Source organism: Pipistrellus hanaki, assembly GCF_964339955.1.
Source record: "Pipistrellus hanaki genome assembly, chromosome: 13".
NCBI classification, from domain to species: Eukaryota; Metazoa; Chordata; class Mammalia; order Chiroptera; family Vespertilionidae; genus Pipistrellus; species Pipistrellus hanaki.
In genome coordinates this window covers 58,712,250-58,724,782 of record NC_140515.1, presented here as the reverse complement: position 1 = coordinate 58,724,782, position 12,533 = coordinate 58,712,250, and the positions used below count along the sequence as shown (strand labels likewise).

The window sequence follows — 12,533 nt, the reverse complement described above, 5'->3', positions numbered from 1 at the left end:
TCGGCCTAGCCTCGAGCTGCCCCAGCCAAGGGCCGGTCTCATGATGGCCGGAACCTGCCTGCGGGGCCTGTAGGAGCTGCTCCCGGAAGAGGGGACGAAGCTGTTGCGAGCACGGCTGTTCCTCCCCGACGCCCCAGCCTCTGCTTCCTCGAGCAGCGGGTGGAGGGCCGAGCTTCCGGCGCTGGCCGCCAGTTAATGCCTTCACAGGAGACAGACCATCAGGAGTAAAGTGAGGCTTCCCCATTCTCTGCCCTCAGGTCTGCTCTGCTTCCCAACAGGGAAAGTTTAAAGAAAGAGGAAATGATCGCAGAGAAAAGCTTCCATCTTTTGACTCTCCGGAAAGAAAACGAATGAAATACTCCAGAGAGACTGACAGGTAAGCCGGGAGCTCTGGATCCAACATGAAACCACCCTCCTCCAGCGGGGCCGCTGCTCTCTGCTCAGGCAGCGGGTCTGTCTCCCTCCGGGAGCAGGAGTGGCCCCGCCTTCTGACCGCCTGGCTCCCGGGGGGCGTGTTTGCTGGCATGGCCATGGTTGGGAACCCTTTCTCCCACATCAGCCATGGGCCTGATAAGCATGTCACACTCAGACTTCTTCTCTGAGGAACCTTCATTGTGACACATGGCGGGGAGAGGAAACCCACTGGGTCACTCTGCAGTTGGAACTCTTGGACAAAGACAAAGGTGCAGGTTCACCAGAAGGTCTCCTCTATTCCCTTGCCCTTCACTCCACTTCTCCCGGCTCTCCTCCCCCTCCATCTTCTTTCCCACGCGTCCCTTTCTGGGTGATGATTGTCCAGGACTCTGCCCTCTGCGCGTACCCTCTTGACCTGCACTGTCCAGGGCACCCAAAGCCACAGCCACCACAACAGGCTAACAAGTCCTGTGACTCCAGCTAAACCAGTTCTGTTTCCTTTACCTCCTGGGCCCGTCCCCTCGGACACTCCTGGGCTTCTCACCCTGCACAGTCACTCACTCCGGGGCCGGGGAGCTTGCTGTGTTCCTGTCGGAGTAGTAATGGCACTGCGCCGTGGTCTCCCTGCTCTGACCCAGTCTTCCTCCTCCTCCGCTGGGGCCAGTGGTCACCGTCCTGATAAAGCCTGGCCCCTTCCTCGTCACCTCCACACCGACTCATTATCGCACCCTCGGCTCGCAGTCTTCGTCCCTTCTCTCCCCTGCACAGCATGGCTGGTGTGCAGGAGGCTCCGAAAGCTCGCCTTGTGTGGCGTGGCCTTGCCTGGAGGGGGGCCTGGTTTTCAGCGGGTGTCTTGGCCCGAGGTGTGAAGTCCAGAAGCCTGATGTAGCGAGATGTCCAGAGGGTGTTCGCAGTCTGGCGCGAGCAGCCGGTTGCCAGTCCTCCACCCCTCTCCGGGACGGCAGTGCTCTCCCATGCACCTTTCTTCTGGCTCACCGGCTCCTCGGTCACACCCAGTCAGAGTCCCCTCTCGGATTTCTTCACTTTCGGTGCTGCCCTCCCGGCGGTGTTCCTTGCTGTATTCAGCACACAGCTGCTGTGCACGCCACGCTGGCCGCTCGGTGTGCCAGAGCTGCTGTTGGCATTTTCTCACGCCCTTCCCTGTGAGCGGGGTCGGTCTTGGTCGCCTCTGTATCCCCACAAACAAACAGTTGGAAGTGACGGTACCTGAGCACATCTGCTTCCGTTGCAGTGATCGGAGACCTGCTGATAAAGAGGACGTGGACAACAGCAGCAAAGGAGGCTGTGTCCAGCAGGCTTCTGGTTGGAGGAAGGGGCCCGGATATGGCCACCCCGGATTGGCTTCAGCGGAAGAGGTGAAATGGTTTCCGTCTTGTTGGGCTGGCATGAACCTGGACTATATTTAACTTCCTCTCTGTGTGGCCCAGAGCTGTGTCCCTGCCTTTGACCTGGGCGGTCTCCGCTGCTGGCAAAGGACCTGAGCTGAGGAGCCCTCGGTCTTGGTTACGGGGTTATGACTGGGCCTGCTTGCCCTTGGCAGTGTGCTGGGTGGTGGGAACGGGAGAGAGAAGTTAGAAGAGGCTCATCATATTCTTACAGAGTCAGGTGAGGCCTTAGGGAATTGGGGAGTTTGAGGCTGAAGAATCATTTGGTAAAAATGTGGGAGCTAGCAGTGAAATGTAGAGAGGCATTTAACATGTTTTCATTGATTTTTAGAGAGAGAGGAGGAAGGGAGAGGGATAGAGAGAAACATCCACAAGAAAAAATTGGCTACCTCCTGCGCTTCTTGCTGGAGATCATGTGCCCTGACCAGGCATTAAACCAGTGACCCAGTGACCTCCTGGTTCACGGGTCGATGCTCAACCGCTGGGCCACACCGGCCGGGCGTGTCACCACGTCTTTGATGGCTGAAATTTGAGGAGCAGGAAGTTCGTCCTGTTTTCCCAGGAAGGACTCTGCCCCTCAGATTTCAGGAAAAACAAAGAAGGTGGAAGAGGAAGGAAGCATTGCCTGCGCCGTGTTGACTTAGCCCCCTCTGGAATTGCCAGCATAGATTAGCTTCTCCTGTGTCCGGTGTTGCCTTTTGAGTCCTGAAATAATGGCATCACCACCCTCCTCATTCATCTTGGGTGTTTGTTTATTTTTATTTTTTCAGTATATTTATTGATTTTTTACAGAAGGAGGAGAGGGATAGAGAGCTAGAAACATCGATGAGAGAGAAACATTGATCAGCTGACTCCTGCACACTCCCTGTTGGGGATGTGCCCGCAACCAAGGTACATGCCCTTGACCGAACTCGAACCTGGGACCTTTCAGTCCGCAGACCAACGCTCTGTCCTCTGAGCCAAACCGGTTTCGGCAGGTCTTCGTTTATTAAACACCTAAAAAGTTCTCGTGTCCTGATCCGACCTGGTTCAGAAGCGAATTGAATTCCTAGAGCCCGTCTCATAGTTTGCCTTTTTTTTACAGACGGAAGGCCGGATGAGGGGGCCCGGGGTGGGGGCTCCAGGAAGAACCAGCAAGAGACAGTCCAACGAGACGTACCGAGACGCTGTGCGAAGAGTCATGTTTGCTCGATACAAAGAACTCGATTGAAGGACGGAGCAGTCCCCTTGGACACAGCCTCCTGTTTTGTGTGTCAGTCTCTCCTTTTGTTTTGTTACTGTTCTTGCTGCTAGAACTTTTTTAAATAAACTTTTTTTCAATGTGATTTTGGGTTGTTACATTTATCCCCTGTGGGGTGGTTGGAGTTGGCATCAATGTGGCCCGTTTGAGACGCTGCTGAATGGAAAGTGCTGCCCCAGCCCTGGAGCACTGCCTCTGCCAGGATAACTGACCTTGAACCCTAGCCTGTGTGAATGGACTAAGAATTACTTTTTCTAATTTAATTAACGAATCTAGCATCTCATTAGCGTTCGTTTCTATTTCTTGGCTAACTGCTGGTGCTGAACTATTCCCATGTATTGGTTTATTACTCTAACAACCCTTCGGAGTCCTCTTCTGACTTTCCCTTCTTGGGGGATGGGCAGGTGTGGCACCTCTCTGAGTGCCTGCTGGGTACTCAGTGCTTCACACGTGTGATCACAAGTCAGCACAGTAAGAAGCACACTCCTCTCCGGCCATTGCCCTCTTTTCCTCCCCCCACGGCCACCCTCTCAAAGAGGTGTCTGCCCCTTTCAAATCCTCCTCCAATTCCCCAGTCATTCACCAGCTCACGGGGGGGTTTTCATTCTTTGCCATTGGAGGACTATATCCTATGAACCTATTAAGACTTTTAAAGATAATTCCTCAAGATAACATATGTAGTACTAAGAATTGTACTTTCCAGATGTGACAGAAGAATATTTCTCAGGAAGGGACCTGGGTGTTCAGAGGGCTTCTCGGTGACATGCTGCAGGAGGGTGTGAACTCTCCGTAAAGAGACAGAGTCTGTGTTTAGGCTCAGCCCTGTGTATTGAGAAAGTAGCCATAGACAATAACACCTAAACAAGTGGTGGTGACTGTTGCAATAAAACTTTATTTACAAAAACAGGTTGCAGGCCAAAATTGGCCCAAAGGTGGTTTGCCAGCCCCTGTTCTAAGGGCACATCTAGCATAAGGTAAGACCAAGAAGAGCTCTGCAAAGAGATGGGGTGGGGCTGGCATTTTGGAGGGATGGGAGATGGAAAGAGAGGGCATACACCAAGGAGAAAACGTTTCCAGCAACCAGAATGTGAACTTAAATTGTTTGCATGCTGTGTCCAGATATCCCTTCCTCTTAATCTTGAATAAGTCCTTTTATCCCTTAAAAAGGGAAAACAGCCCTAACTGGATGTAGAATAAGCCATAATAGGAACATGTTTAGCCCAGCTGGTGTGGCCCTGTGGTTCAGTGTCACCCCATGCACCAAAAGATGGTTGGTTAGAGTCCAAGTCAGGGCACATCCCCTGGCGGTGGGCTCGATCCCCAGTAGGAGGTATGCAGGAGGCAGCTGATAGAAGTTTCTATCTCCCTTCTCCCTCTCCCTTCATCTCTCTCTCTAAAAATCAAAAACATTTTCTAAGAACATGTTTAAAGATGCTTTTCTAGGAAAAATGTTTTTAATATATTTGAAGGTTCTGGTTTGGAATCTCTCTGACATCCTTCCACTTAGCCAGAAGAGAGTGGTATGGGTGCCGTTTTCCATAACTAAACTGATACCTTTCTCTGCCTTGCCATGGTCTATTTTTCAGTTTGTATAAGTGGCCTGAAAACTCAGTTCCACTAAAAATACATTTATTAATAATGGGAAGTTATGCTAACTGGATGCACAAAGATCACCACCTCACTGGCGGGAGTCCAAAGCATCTCTGAATCATCCCAGGATGTATGCTTTCTGCCTCAAACGTTACACCTTTGATCGTGGATTCATCTGTTGTTCAGCAGATCTTTCCTGAGGGCATACTGTGTGCTGGGCACCAGAAGAGGGACAGAGATAGAGTGGTGAATTAAGCAGACAATAGTCCCTGCCCTCCTGGAGTTTACATTCTAGTGGCTGAGGACATGGACTCTGAAATCAAGCCTACTAGTTCATGTCTCAGTTCCAATGCATTTGTTCTGTGTGACCTCCCCTCTCCGTAAAATAAGGACAGTAATGGTGGCTTTGGCTAGGTGAACAGCAGTTGCAGCTAAAAGTGGTCAGATGCTAGAAATGTTTTGAAGGTAGAATGAGAAGAATTTGCTGACAGGTTGGGTGCAAGAAAAAAGTCACAGGTTACTCCAAGGTTCTTGTGTGGAGTAACTGGAAGCAGGGAGTTTGCATTTATGAGCCAGGGAAGGCAGTGGAGAGGAGGTTGGGTTTTGGCTGTGTTAACTTGGAGATACTAGTAGACATACAAGTAGTAACTATTAAATTAACTCTTAGCCGAAACCAGTTTGGCTCAGTGGTAGAGCGTCAGTCTGCGGACTGAAAGGTCCCAGGTTCGATTCCGGTTAAGGGCATGTACATTGGTTTCGGGCACATCCCCGGTAGGGGGTGTGCAGGAGGCAGCTTGTCGATGTTTCTCATCGACGTTTCTGGCTATCTCTGTCCCTTCCTCACTGTAAAAAATCAATAAAATATATTTTAAAAAATAAAAATAAAAATAAAATAAATTAACTCTTAAAATAATAGAATATAAATGGAATGATACTCTTTAGACTTGCTTTCAAGAATCCTCTTCGCCAGGGCCGGTTTGGCTCAGTGGATAGAGCATTGGTCTGCGGACTGAGGGGTCCCAGGTTCGATTCCAGTCGGGGGCATGTACTTTGGTTGCGGGCACATCCCCGGTAGGGGGTGTACAAGAGGCAGCTGGTCGATGTTTCTCTCTCATTGATGTTTCTGGCTCTCTGTCTCTCTCCCTTCCTCTCTGTAAAAAAATCAAAAAATATATTAAGAAAAAAAAAAGAATCCTCTTAATTTCCATGAATCTCAATTTCCTCACATGCAAAGTGGATTTAATCACCATTTCATGTTATGAAGATAAAAATACATTTTTGTAAAGTCGTCCAATCATCTTAGCATCCAATAATGCAGCATAAGATAAACTAAGTGTTCCTTCTCTTAAAAACAGATTAAGTCCTAACCGGTTTAGCTCAGTGGATAGAGCGTGAGCCTGCGGACTGAAAGGTCCCAGGTTCGATATCGGTCAAAGGTATGTATCTTGATTGCGGGCACATCCCCAGTGGGAGGTATGCAGGAGGCAGTTGATGGATGTTTCTCTCTATCCCTCTCCCTTCCTCTCTGTAAAAAAATCAATAAAATATATTTTTAAAGAAAACACTTTTTTTTAAAACCAGGTTAAACGTACTTGTAACAAAGACAAAACTTTACTATGCCTAATAAAGGTGAAAGCTCTTAACCGGGGTCTGCAAAAGGCCGCTTGGCAACAGGCGTGGGTTTGACGAAGGGAAATACGCAGGAAACGACTGGGGACGTAGTAACTGACTGGCGGCCCTAGCGACCACACTTCCCAGCAGCCCTCGCGCAGCCAGGCGCCTCCGCGGATTGGGCGCCTCCTCGAGGGGCGTGTCAGGGGAGGGGTGGGCGCGAGGAACTGTGGGTAGGAGACGGCAGTCGACGGAGACGCCATTTTGTGGAGCGGCGGTACCCGGTTGGAGGTTCTGAGGCACAAAACCGCTACGTGGGCCCCTTGGGTCCTTCCTGGAGGTACGTGCGGCGGCCGGGCGTGGCGGCCGGCGGGCCTCGCTGTCGGGGCGGGCCTCGCTGTCGGAGTCTCCCCGGCCGACGCGCTCGGGCCGCGGCCGGCAGCTCCGGCCGGACCTGTCCGCGGACCAAACTGCCCGAGGCGCTGGAGGCCCGCGCAGCTCGGCGCCGCCCGCGCTGTCAGACTTCCGAGGCCGCCTCCCGCCCCGCCCAGGCCGGCTGCCTCCGGGCTCGGAGGGCCCTGCCGGGAGCGCGGAGCCGCCGCGGCCCCTTGGGGACCTCTCGGCTCCCCCGCAGCCTCCCGCCGGCCCGGCCGCAGCCGCACCCCCTCCGCCCTCTCCGGGGGCCTCGGCGGCGGCTGCTCCGCGGGCGGGAGCCGCGGGGCGGGGACGGGAGGGGCGTGTGCGGGGAGCGAGGGGAAGCCGGGCCCGGGGCGGCCGCGCAGGCGCCGGCGCCGCCATCTCGGCCGCGACACCCGGGAGGTGGTCGGGCGGCCTCCGCGGCCCTGCCCGGGGCCTGTTCCCCCCGCACGGCCCTCTCCGCGCCCCACGCCGCCGGGGCTCGTTGGGGGCCGGCTCGGAGCCGGGGTTCCTGTTGCTCGGGAAGAAAGCCGCCCCCCGTGGCCTCCGGCCGCACCGAAGGAGCTGTGGGGCAGCCGCTGTGTTGTAAGGGGAGTAGATTTCCAGCAGCCCCGCATCCCGGCTTCCAAAAGGCTTTCGATTTCCCACCCGAGCTGTGTGGGTCTCACGCCGCTCCGCAGTCAAGGCCCCAGGACTGTGGTGATGGTCGTCCCCGGCCCTCTCCCTCCTGTTTGGGTGTAACCCGAAGCGGGGCCGGGAGGCCTCGGCCCGCACCCTTTGTGGCTCTGTACCGGCGGGGCTCTTCCCCCTCGTTAGCAAAACGTGATTTGAATGCTGACAATTTGGTCCCCGGCTTCCCTGCCCCCCTCTAAGGCTTTGACGAAATTCCAGCTTCGGTAGTGTCCCCGTCATAGAACGATTGACAGTGATTCAGATTTGCAGCAACCGATCTCTCTTTTCTTCTAGGAAAAATAAATAAATAAAAAACCCCACAAAATTGGAACCTTTGGGAGCAGTGAGCTAGATCGTCAGTAAGACAATGGGTTCCGACAAAAGGTAAGTTACTGCTGTGCCTGCTTTAACCTCCGCATTTCAGTGGGGACTGAGCAATTGTTTAAAAATCATTTTGTTTATCAAACATGTTGAAGTATCTGCCTGTGCCAGGCATTGCTGTGAGCGCTTCCATGATCCTTGCTCTCACAAGCATGCCGTTCGTTGAGTGAGAGAGAAAGAGTGATATCGGACCCCCCTGTGAGGAAGGGGTGGAGGGTCCTGTCAGAGTGCACAGGGAGTGGGGTCCTGGGAGGGGTCTGGGAACAGCCAGTTAAGCTTCTTGGGGAAAGTATCTAAGGAGGAGCCTGAGGGTAATACCGTGTTTCCCCGAAAATAAGACCTAGGGCATGGAAAGATAAGACATCCCCTGAAAATAAGACCTAGCGAAACTTTGGGAGAAAAAAATTAATATAAGACAGTGTCTTATTTTCGGGGAAACGGGGTAGTAACACGGGTAAGGGAGTGCGGGTGCAGTGGGTGGTGGGAGGTTCCAGGGTGGGTGACAGCCCTGCAGAAGTCAGGCCGAGCCGCAGCAGTGAGCACCGGTGAGGGCCAGTTCTTGTCTCCCACATAGCAAGGTGATCCCGGCTTAGAGGCTGGGAGGTCTTGGACCAGGGATTACACATAAACTGCTCAGAAATTCGTGCAGAACTGAGAGCTGTGGCTGCTCTCACTTAACCATTTGATTTAATAGCCCTTCCTTACTCAGCCACCTGCCTCCTTGGTATTGAGGCCAGTCCCAGTGAAGGAGCAAATTGATGGCCCAGAGGGACCCAGGAAGTGGTCTCATCATGTGATGCCGTTACTTCAATTCTGTGTCAGCAGTCTGTGTTTCCAAGTGACTTACTAAACGAGCATTTACCTTCTCAGGGCCTGTCGTCCCCATACTGCACATCCTGAAGCAGTGCTAGGCTGCTGGTTTTCATTGATTTCTTTGCATGTGAATGCCATAAATATGCCCTTACAAACGTGTCCTTTGTCTTACACAGCAGTTTTATTAACCTGGGAAACAATTTGTGAGATAACGGTGTATCTGGTCAAGTGGGCTGAAGCCTCTTGTTTTTAGATTTCCCATTGCTGCCCAGTAAACAAAAATAAGCTAGATGTTACCGGAAATAAAGCTCTCTGACAGGCCTGGTATGTGACAAATGAACCCCTTCATTAACTGCCTGCGGGGGAGGTGTCTATAACTCGTGCAGGCCGTTGTGGCAGTGGACACGTCAGGATGTGCTCCCCTTTGAAATGGGTGAAGTTCCAATAATTTATCTCCTGCCTTTGATCGCTGAGATGGAAGTCAGGGTAATGCATAGACCCCGGCTTGGGAAAATACAGGATACATTTGGACAACCTGGCCTTTCTCAAAAATATTAAACCTAAATATTTGAGATCTCAATTTTTCGATTTAACGTGAATTCCTAAAAGTTAGTTTTGTGTTTAGGAATATGGATGTTTTCCCAGTGGTTGTCTTTGACCCGGAATTTGTGTATCTTATAAACTGAGCGGTGGGAGTGTGTTCAGCCATGCTTTCTGAAGGTGCAAAGTGTGGTTTACTTTAGATTAAATGCAATTCTTTTCCCTGCAGAGTGAGCAGAACCGAGCGAAGTGGAAGGTACGGCTCCATCATCGACAGGGACGACCGCGAGGAGCGGGAGCCCCGCCGGCGCAGGGACTCTGACTACAAGCGGTCCAGTGACGACCGGAGGGGGGATCGGTACGACGACTACCGAGACTACGACAGCCCCGAGGTGAGCGACCCCTGCTTAGGTGTCAGAGTTAGGGGCAAGCCGAAACCGGTGTGGCTCAGTGGGTAGAGCGTCGGCCTGAGGACTGAAGGGTCCCGGGTTCGATTCTGGTCAAGAGCATGTACCTTGGTTGCAGGCACATCCCCAGTGGGGGTGTGCAGGAGGCAGCTGATCGATGTTTCTCTCTCATCGATGTTTCTAACTTTCTATTCCTCTTCCTCTCTGTGAAAAATCAATTTTATTTATATATATATATATATATATATATATATATATATATATATATATATTTTTTTTTTTTTTTTAAAGAATTAGATATGAATTGTATGCATAAAACCTCCAGGCTCCTGGAAGTCAGCATCCCAAGTGTGGACGTCTCTCCTGGAGTATGACGTTCAAACGCTCTGTTCTAGTCATAGGAATAATGGCAGGGCTCACTCAGAGCTCACCAGGCCCCAGCTGGGCACTCCCTGAGGTCGAGCCCCAGCCCTGGGGGGGGGGGGGGGGGTTCCCGTTTTAAAGATGCAGCTGCGGGTGAGGCTGAGGCGGAGTGTTCCGTCGTCTGAGCGCAGCTTGCTTCCTAGCACTTTCGTGTATGGCTTTGTTTCCAAGCAGTCCTGATGCTGCTCATGTCCCTTTGCGCTGGCTTTTTCCCGTCTCCACTCCTCACACATAAGCTCCGTGTGGTAACACAGAATGGTGTCTCACCGTGCTGGCATCTGTACAGTGAGGGGTAAACCCTGCTTCCTAACAGCACGATTGTTGACAGGGTTTCTCTGGTTTGGTCCTGCTGTTTCAGAAAACACTGCAGTGACGTTGTCATGGAGTAGTAACTTCCAGGAGTGGGGGGCCTGGGTCCGAGGGCATAAACCAGTGTGGTTCTCATTGTGGTTTTGTTTATTGTAAATCAGAGAGAACGGGAAAGAAGGAACAGTGACCGATCCGAAGATGGCTACCATTCCGATGGTGACTATGGCGAGCATGACTACAGGCACGACATCAGCGATGAGCGCGAGAGCAAGACCATCATGCTGCGCGGCCTGCCCATCACCATCACGGAGAGCGACGTAAGGGGAACAGCAGTCCGTCCAGCGTTCTGGGCACAAGGAGCTTCCTCCCTTGTCTGGTGTCACTGTGTTAGCTCAGCTGATGGCTCAGTGAGGGATAGGGCTGGCTTTAGGGTAGACTTCTCTCAGCGTGGTTTATTCCTTCATACAGGTTCCCGATTCCATTTCGGCTTTGGAAGGCAGTGTAGTTTTCAGACATTCCTTGCTGCAGGGATCGGGACTTGTTCTTCAGTAGCCCTTAGAATGTAGTCAGCACATTCCTATTGAATTGATTACTTATTTGTATCGGTAAGAACACTTCTGTCATGATCTGGCCTCCCATTTGACTTGATGGAAATTATGCTGTCATTTGACACCTCTGCGAAGCCTGTCAAACAGGAAAGCCATTCCCTGACTCCCGTCCTCAGACTGGCCAGCTGGGCCGTGGTGTCCTGGCACTGCCTGTCTCTCTTATTTCCATTCTTGTTTGTTTTCTCGGCACTGCCTGGTTCCTAGTGGCATCTGTCATTCCTCCCAGGCACCTCCTCTGTGCACATGTCCATCGTGTGCTTTTTTCTGCTGAGGCTACTTTCTGCAAAGCCTTTTCTGGCCCCCAGGTGGAGCGCCTTCTCTTCCAAAGCTCTATTCCTGGCATTCATGTGGCACTTAACTGAGTGGCCAGGTTTTTATGACCTCTGAACGCATAATAATCTGGCCACTCAGTGTATATCCTATATAATAAAAGGCTAATATGCAAATTGTCCACTCGACCAGGAGTTCTACCAGCAGGCAGGCCGGCCAACTGCCCATGTCCCCTCCCTCAGGCCAGGCTGGCTGGCCCCCACCGATGCACAAATTGATGCATGGGCCTCTAATACACACACACTAGTGGCCAGATTATTATGCGTTCAGAGATCATCATCATCCGGCCATTCAGTGTGTATCAGCACACACATCCTCCCGCCACGGGACCAGGGTCTCTGAGACAGGCTTCCACGCTCCAAAGCAGGAAACGGCTCGAACAGTGGTGGAGGTGAAATGGATCTGAGATTTTGAAATGATTTTGAAAGGTGCAGATGCATAGCATTGTGCAGTATCATCTTGGAGTGTTCACAGTAACATTCTGACCAATGGTTATGAGTTTCAGACAAAGCTGAAGGTAAATACTGGGTTCGCACAGCTTTGGTCTAAGCGCTGGAGTGACGGTGTGCAGTGTGTGTTGGAGTTAGTGCCGTGTGCTCCGGACGCTGCTGTGATGCAGAGCCACGGATCCAGTTCAGGCCCCGCGGAGGCGGAGAGCTCAGGTCAGCGGTGATGAGGACAGAGCTGAGCAGACGGAGCGGTGGGCGAAGCCATCCCGTTGTGAGAGGTCCGCAGGCGCCTCTGGGAACGAGGAGGAGTTGTTGCTTCAGGGAGAGAGGCGCCGAGCTGGCTCTTGAGGGAGAGGAGTGTTTGGTGGAGAGCTGGGGGGTAAGGGGCGGGCCTCCAGGCAGGGTTTCATATGAACAGCCCACGAACAGAAAGATGCTGGATTTAGACGAGACCCTGCACCCAGCTCGTGTCCACACAAGTTAAAGGCTTTGGGTGGGAGAGGTGGCTGGGAAGGTGCTGGAGGCTTAGGAAGCCCAGCTAAGTATATAAGTAAGTTACTGGGGGTTTTGCCTGGTTGGAGTGATGGGGGAGCATGGTGGTTAGCGAGGGCGGAGCTGAGCTCAGAGCTCAGCAGTGGGCATGTGGTAGCAGGATGAAAAGTCCCACAGGAGCCAGTTCAGGAAGAACCTATTCATCCGACTGTCCCCTGAGGCGTCTGTGAGGCCTGTGGCCCTGGAGCCCAGGGGACAGGTGGCGTGAGGAGAGCAGGCTCTAGCTGACACCGGGGCCACCGTGTGGGTGACAAAGGAGATTGTCGTGTTCTAGGCTCATTTGGGGAAGTAGAAATCTCCACCATAGAAGGCTGGTTTTCAAAGTAGGGTTTCTGAGGTGCCCGAGTATTATAGAACGAGGGGCCCTGTGC

General features: G+C 52.4%; 3 protein-coding genes across 17 annotated transcripts in view; 2 read left to right on the top strand and 1 right to left on the bottom strand.

The window, feature by feature from the left end:
* Positions 1-3,145, top strand: part of RBM6 (RNA binding motif protein 6) — a 62,320-nt gene extending 59,175 nt beyond the window's left edge. For 9 of the 14 annotated variants that reach the window (XM_084902393.1, XM_084902382.1, XM_084902391.1 and 6 more), the window contains 3 exons: positions 258-376; positions 1,667-1,790; positions 2,905-3,145. In XM_084902393.1, coding sequence (XP_084758519.1) covers positions 258-376; positions 1,667-1,790; positions 2,905-3,030 — 369 coding nt within the window. In that variant the 3' untranslated portion in view covers positions 3,031-3,145. The remainder of the gene's footprint in view (positions 1-257; positions 377-1,666; positions 1,791-2,904) is intronic. The other 5 variants (XM_084902395.1, XM_084902394.1, XM_084902386.1 and 2 more) reach the window with 1 other exon arrangement.
* TRAIP (TRAF interacting protein) overlaps positions 1-12,533 on the bottom strand; it is a 164,651-nt gene that overhangs the window by 130,756 nt on the left and 21,362 nt on the right. The window lies entirely within an intron of this gene.
* RBM5 (RNA binding motif protein 5) overlaps positions 6,484-12,533 on the top strand; it is a 22,077-nt gene continuing 16,027 nt past the window's right edge. The window contains exons 1-4 of one of the 2 annotated variants that reach the window (XM_084902400.1): positions 6,484-6,601; positions 7,645-7,734; positions 9,314-9,476; positions 10,385-10,540. In XM_084902400.1, the coding sequence (XP_084758526.1) occupies positions 7,718-7,734; positions 9,314-9,476; positions 10,385-10,540 (336 nt within the window). In that variant the 5' untranslated portion in view covers positions 6,484-6,601; positions 7,645-7,717. Of the gene's footprint in view, positions 6,606-7,644; positions 7,735-9,313; positions 9,477-10,384; positions 10,541-12,533 lie in introns of both variants that reach the window. The other variant, XM_084902399.1, reaches the window with a different exon arrangement.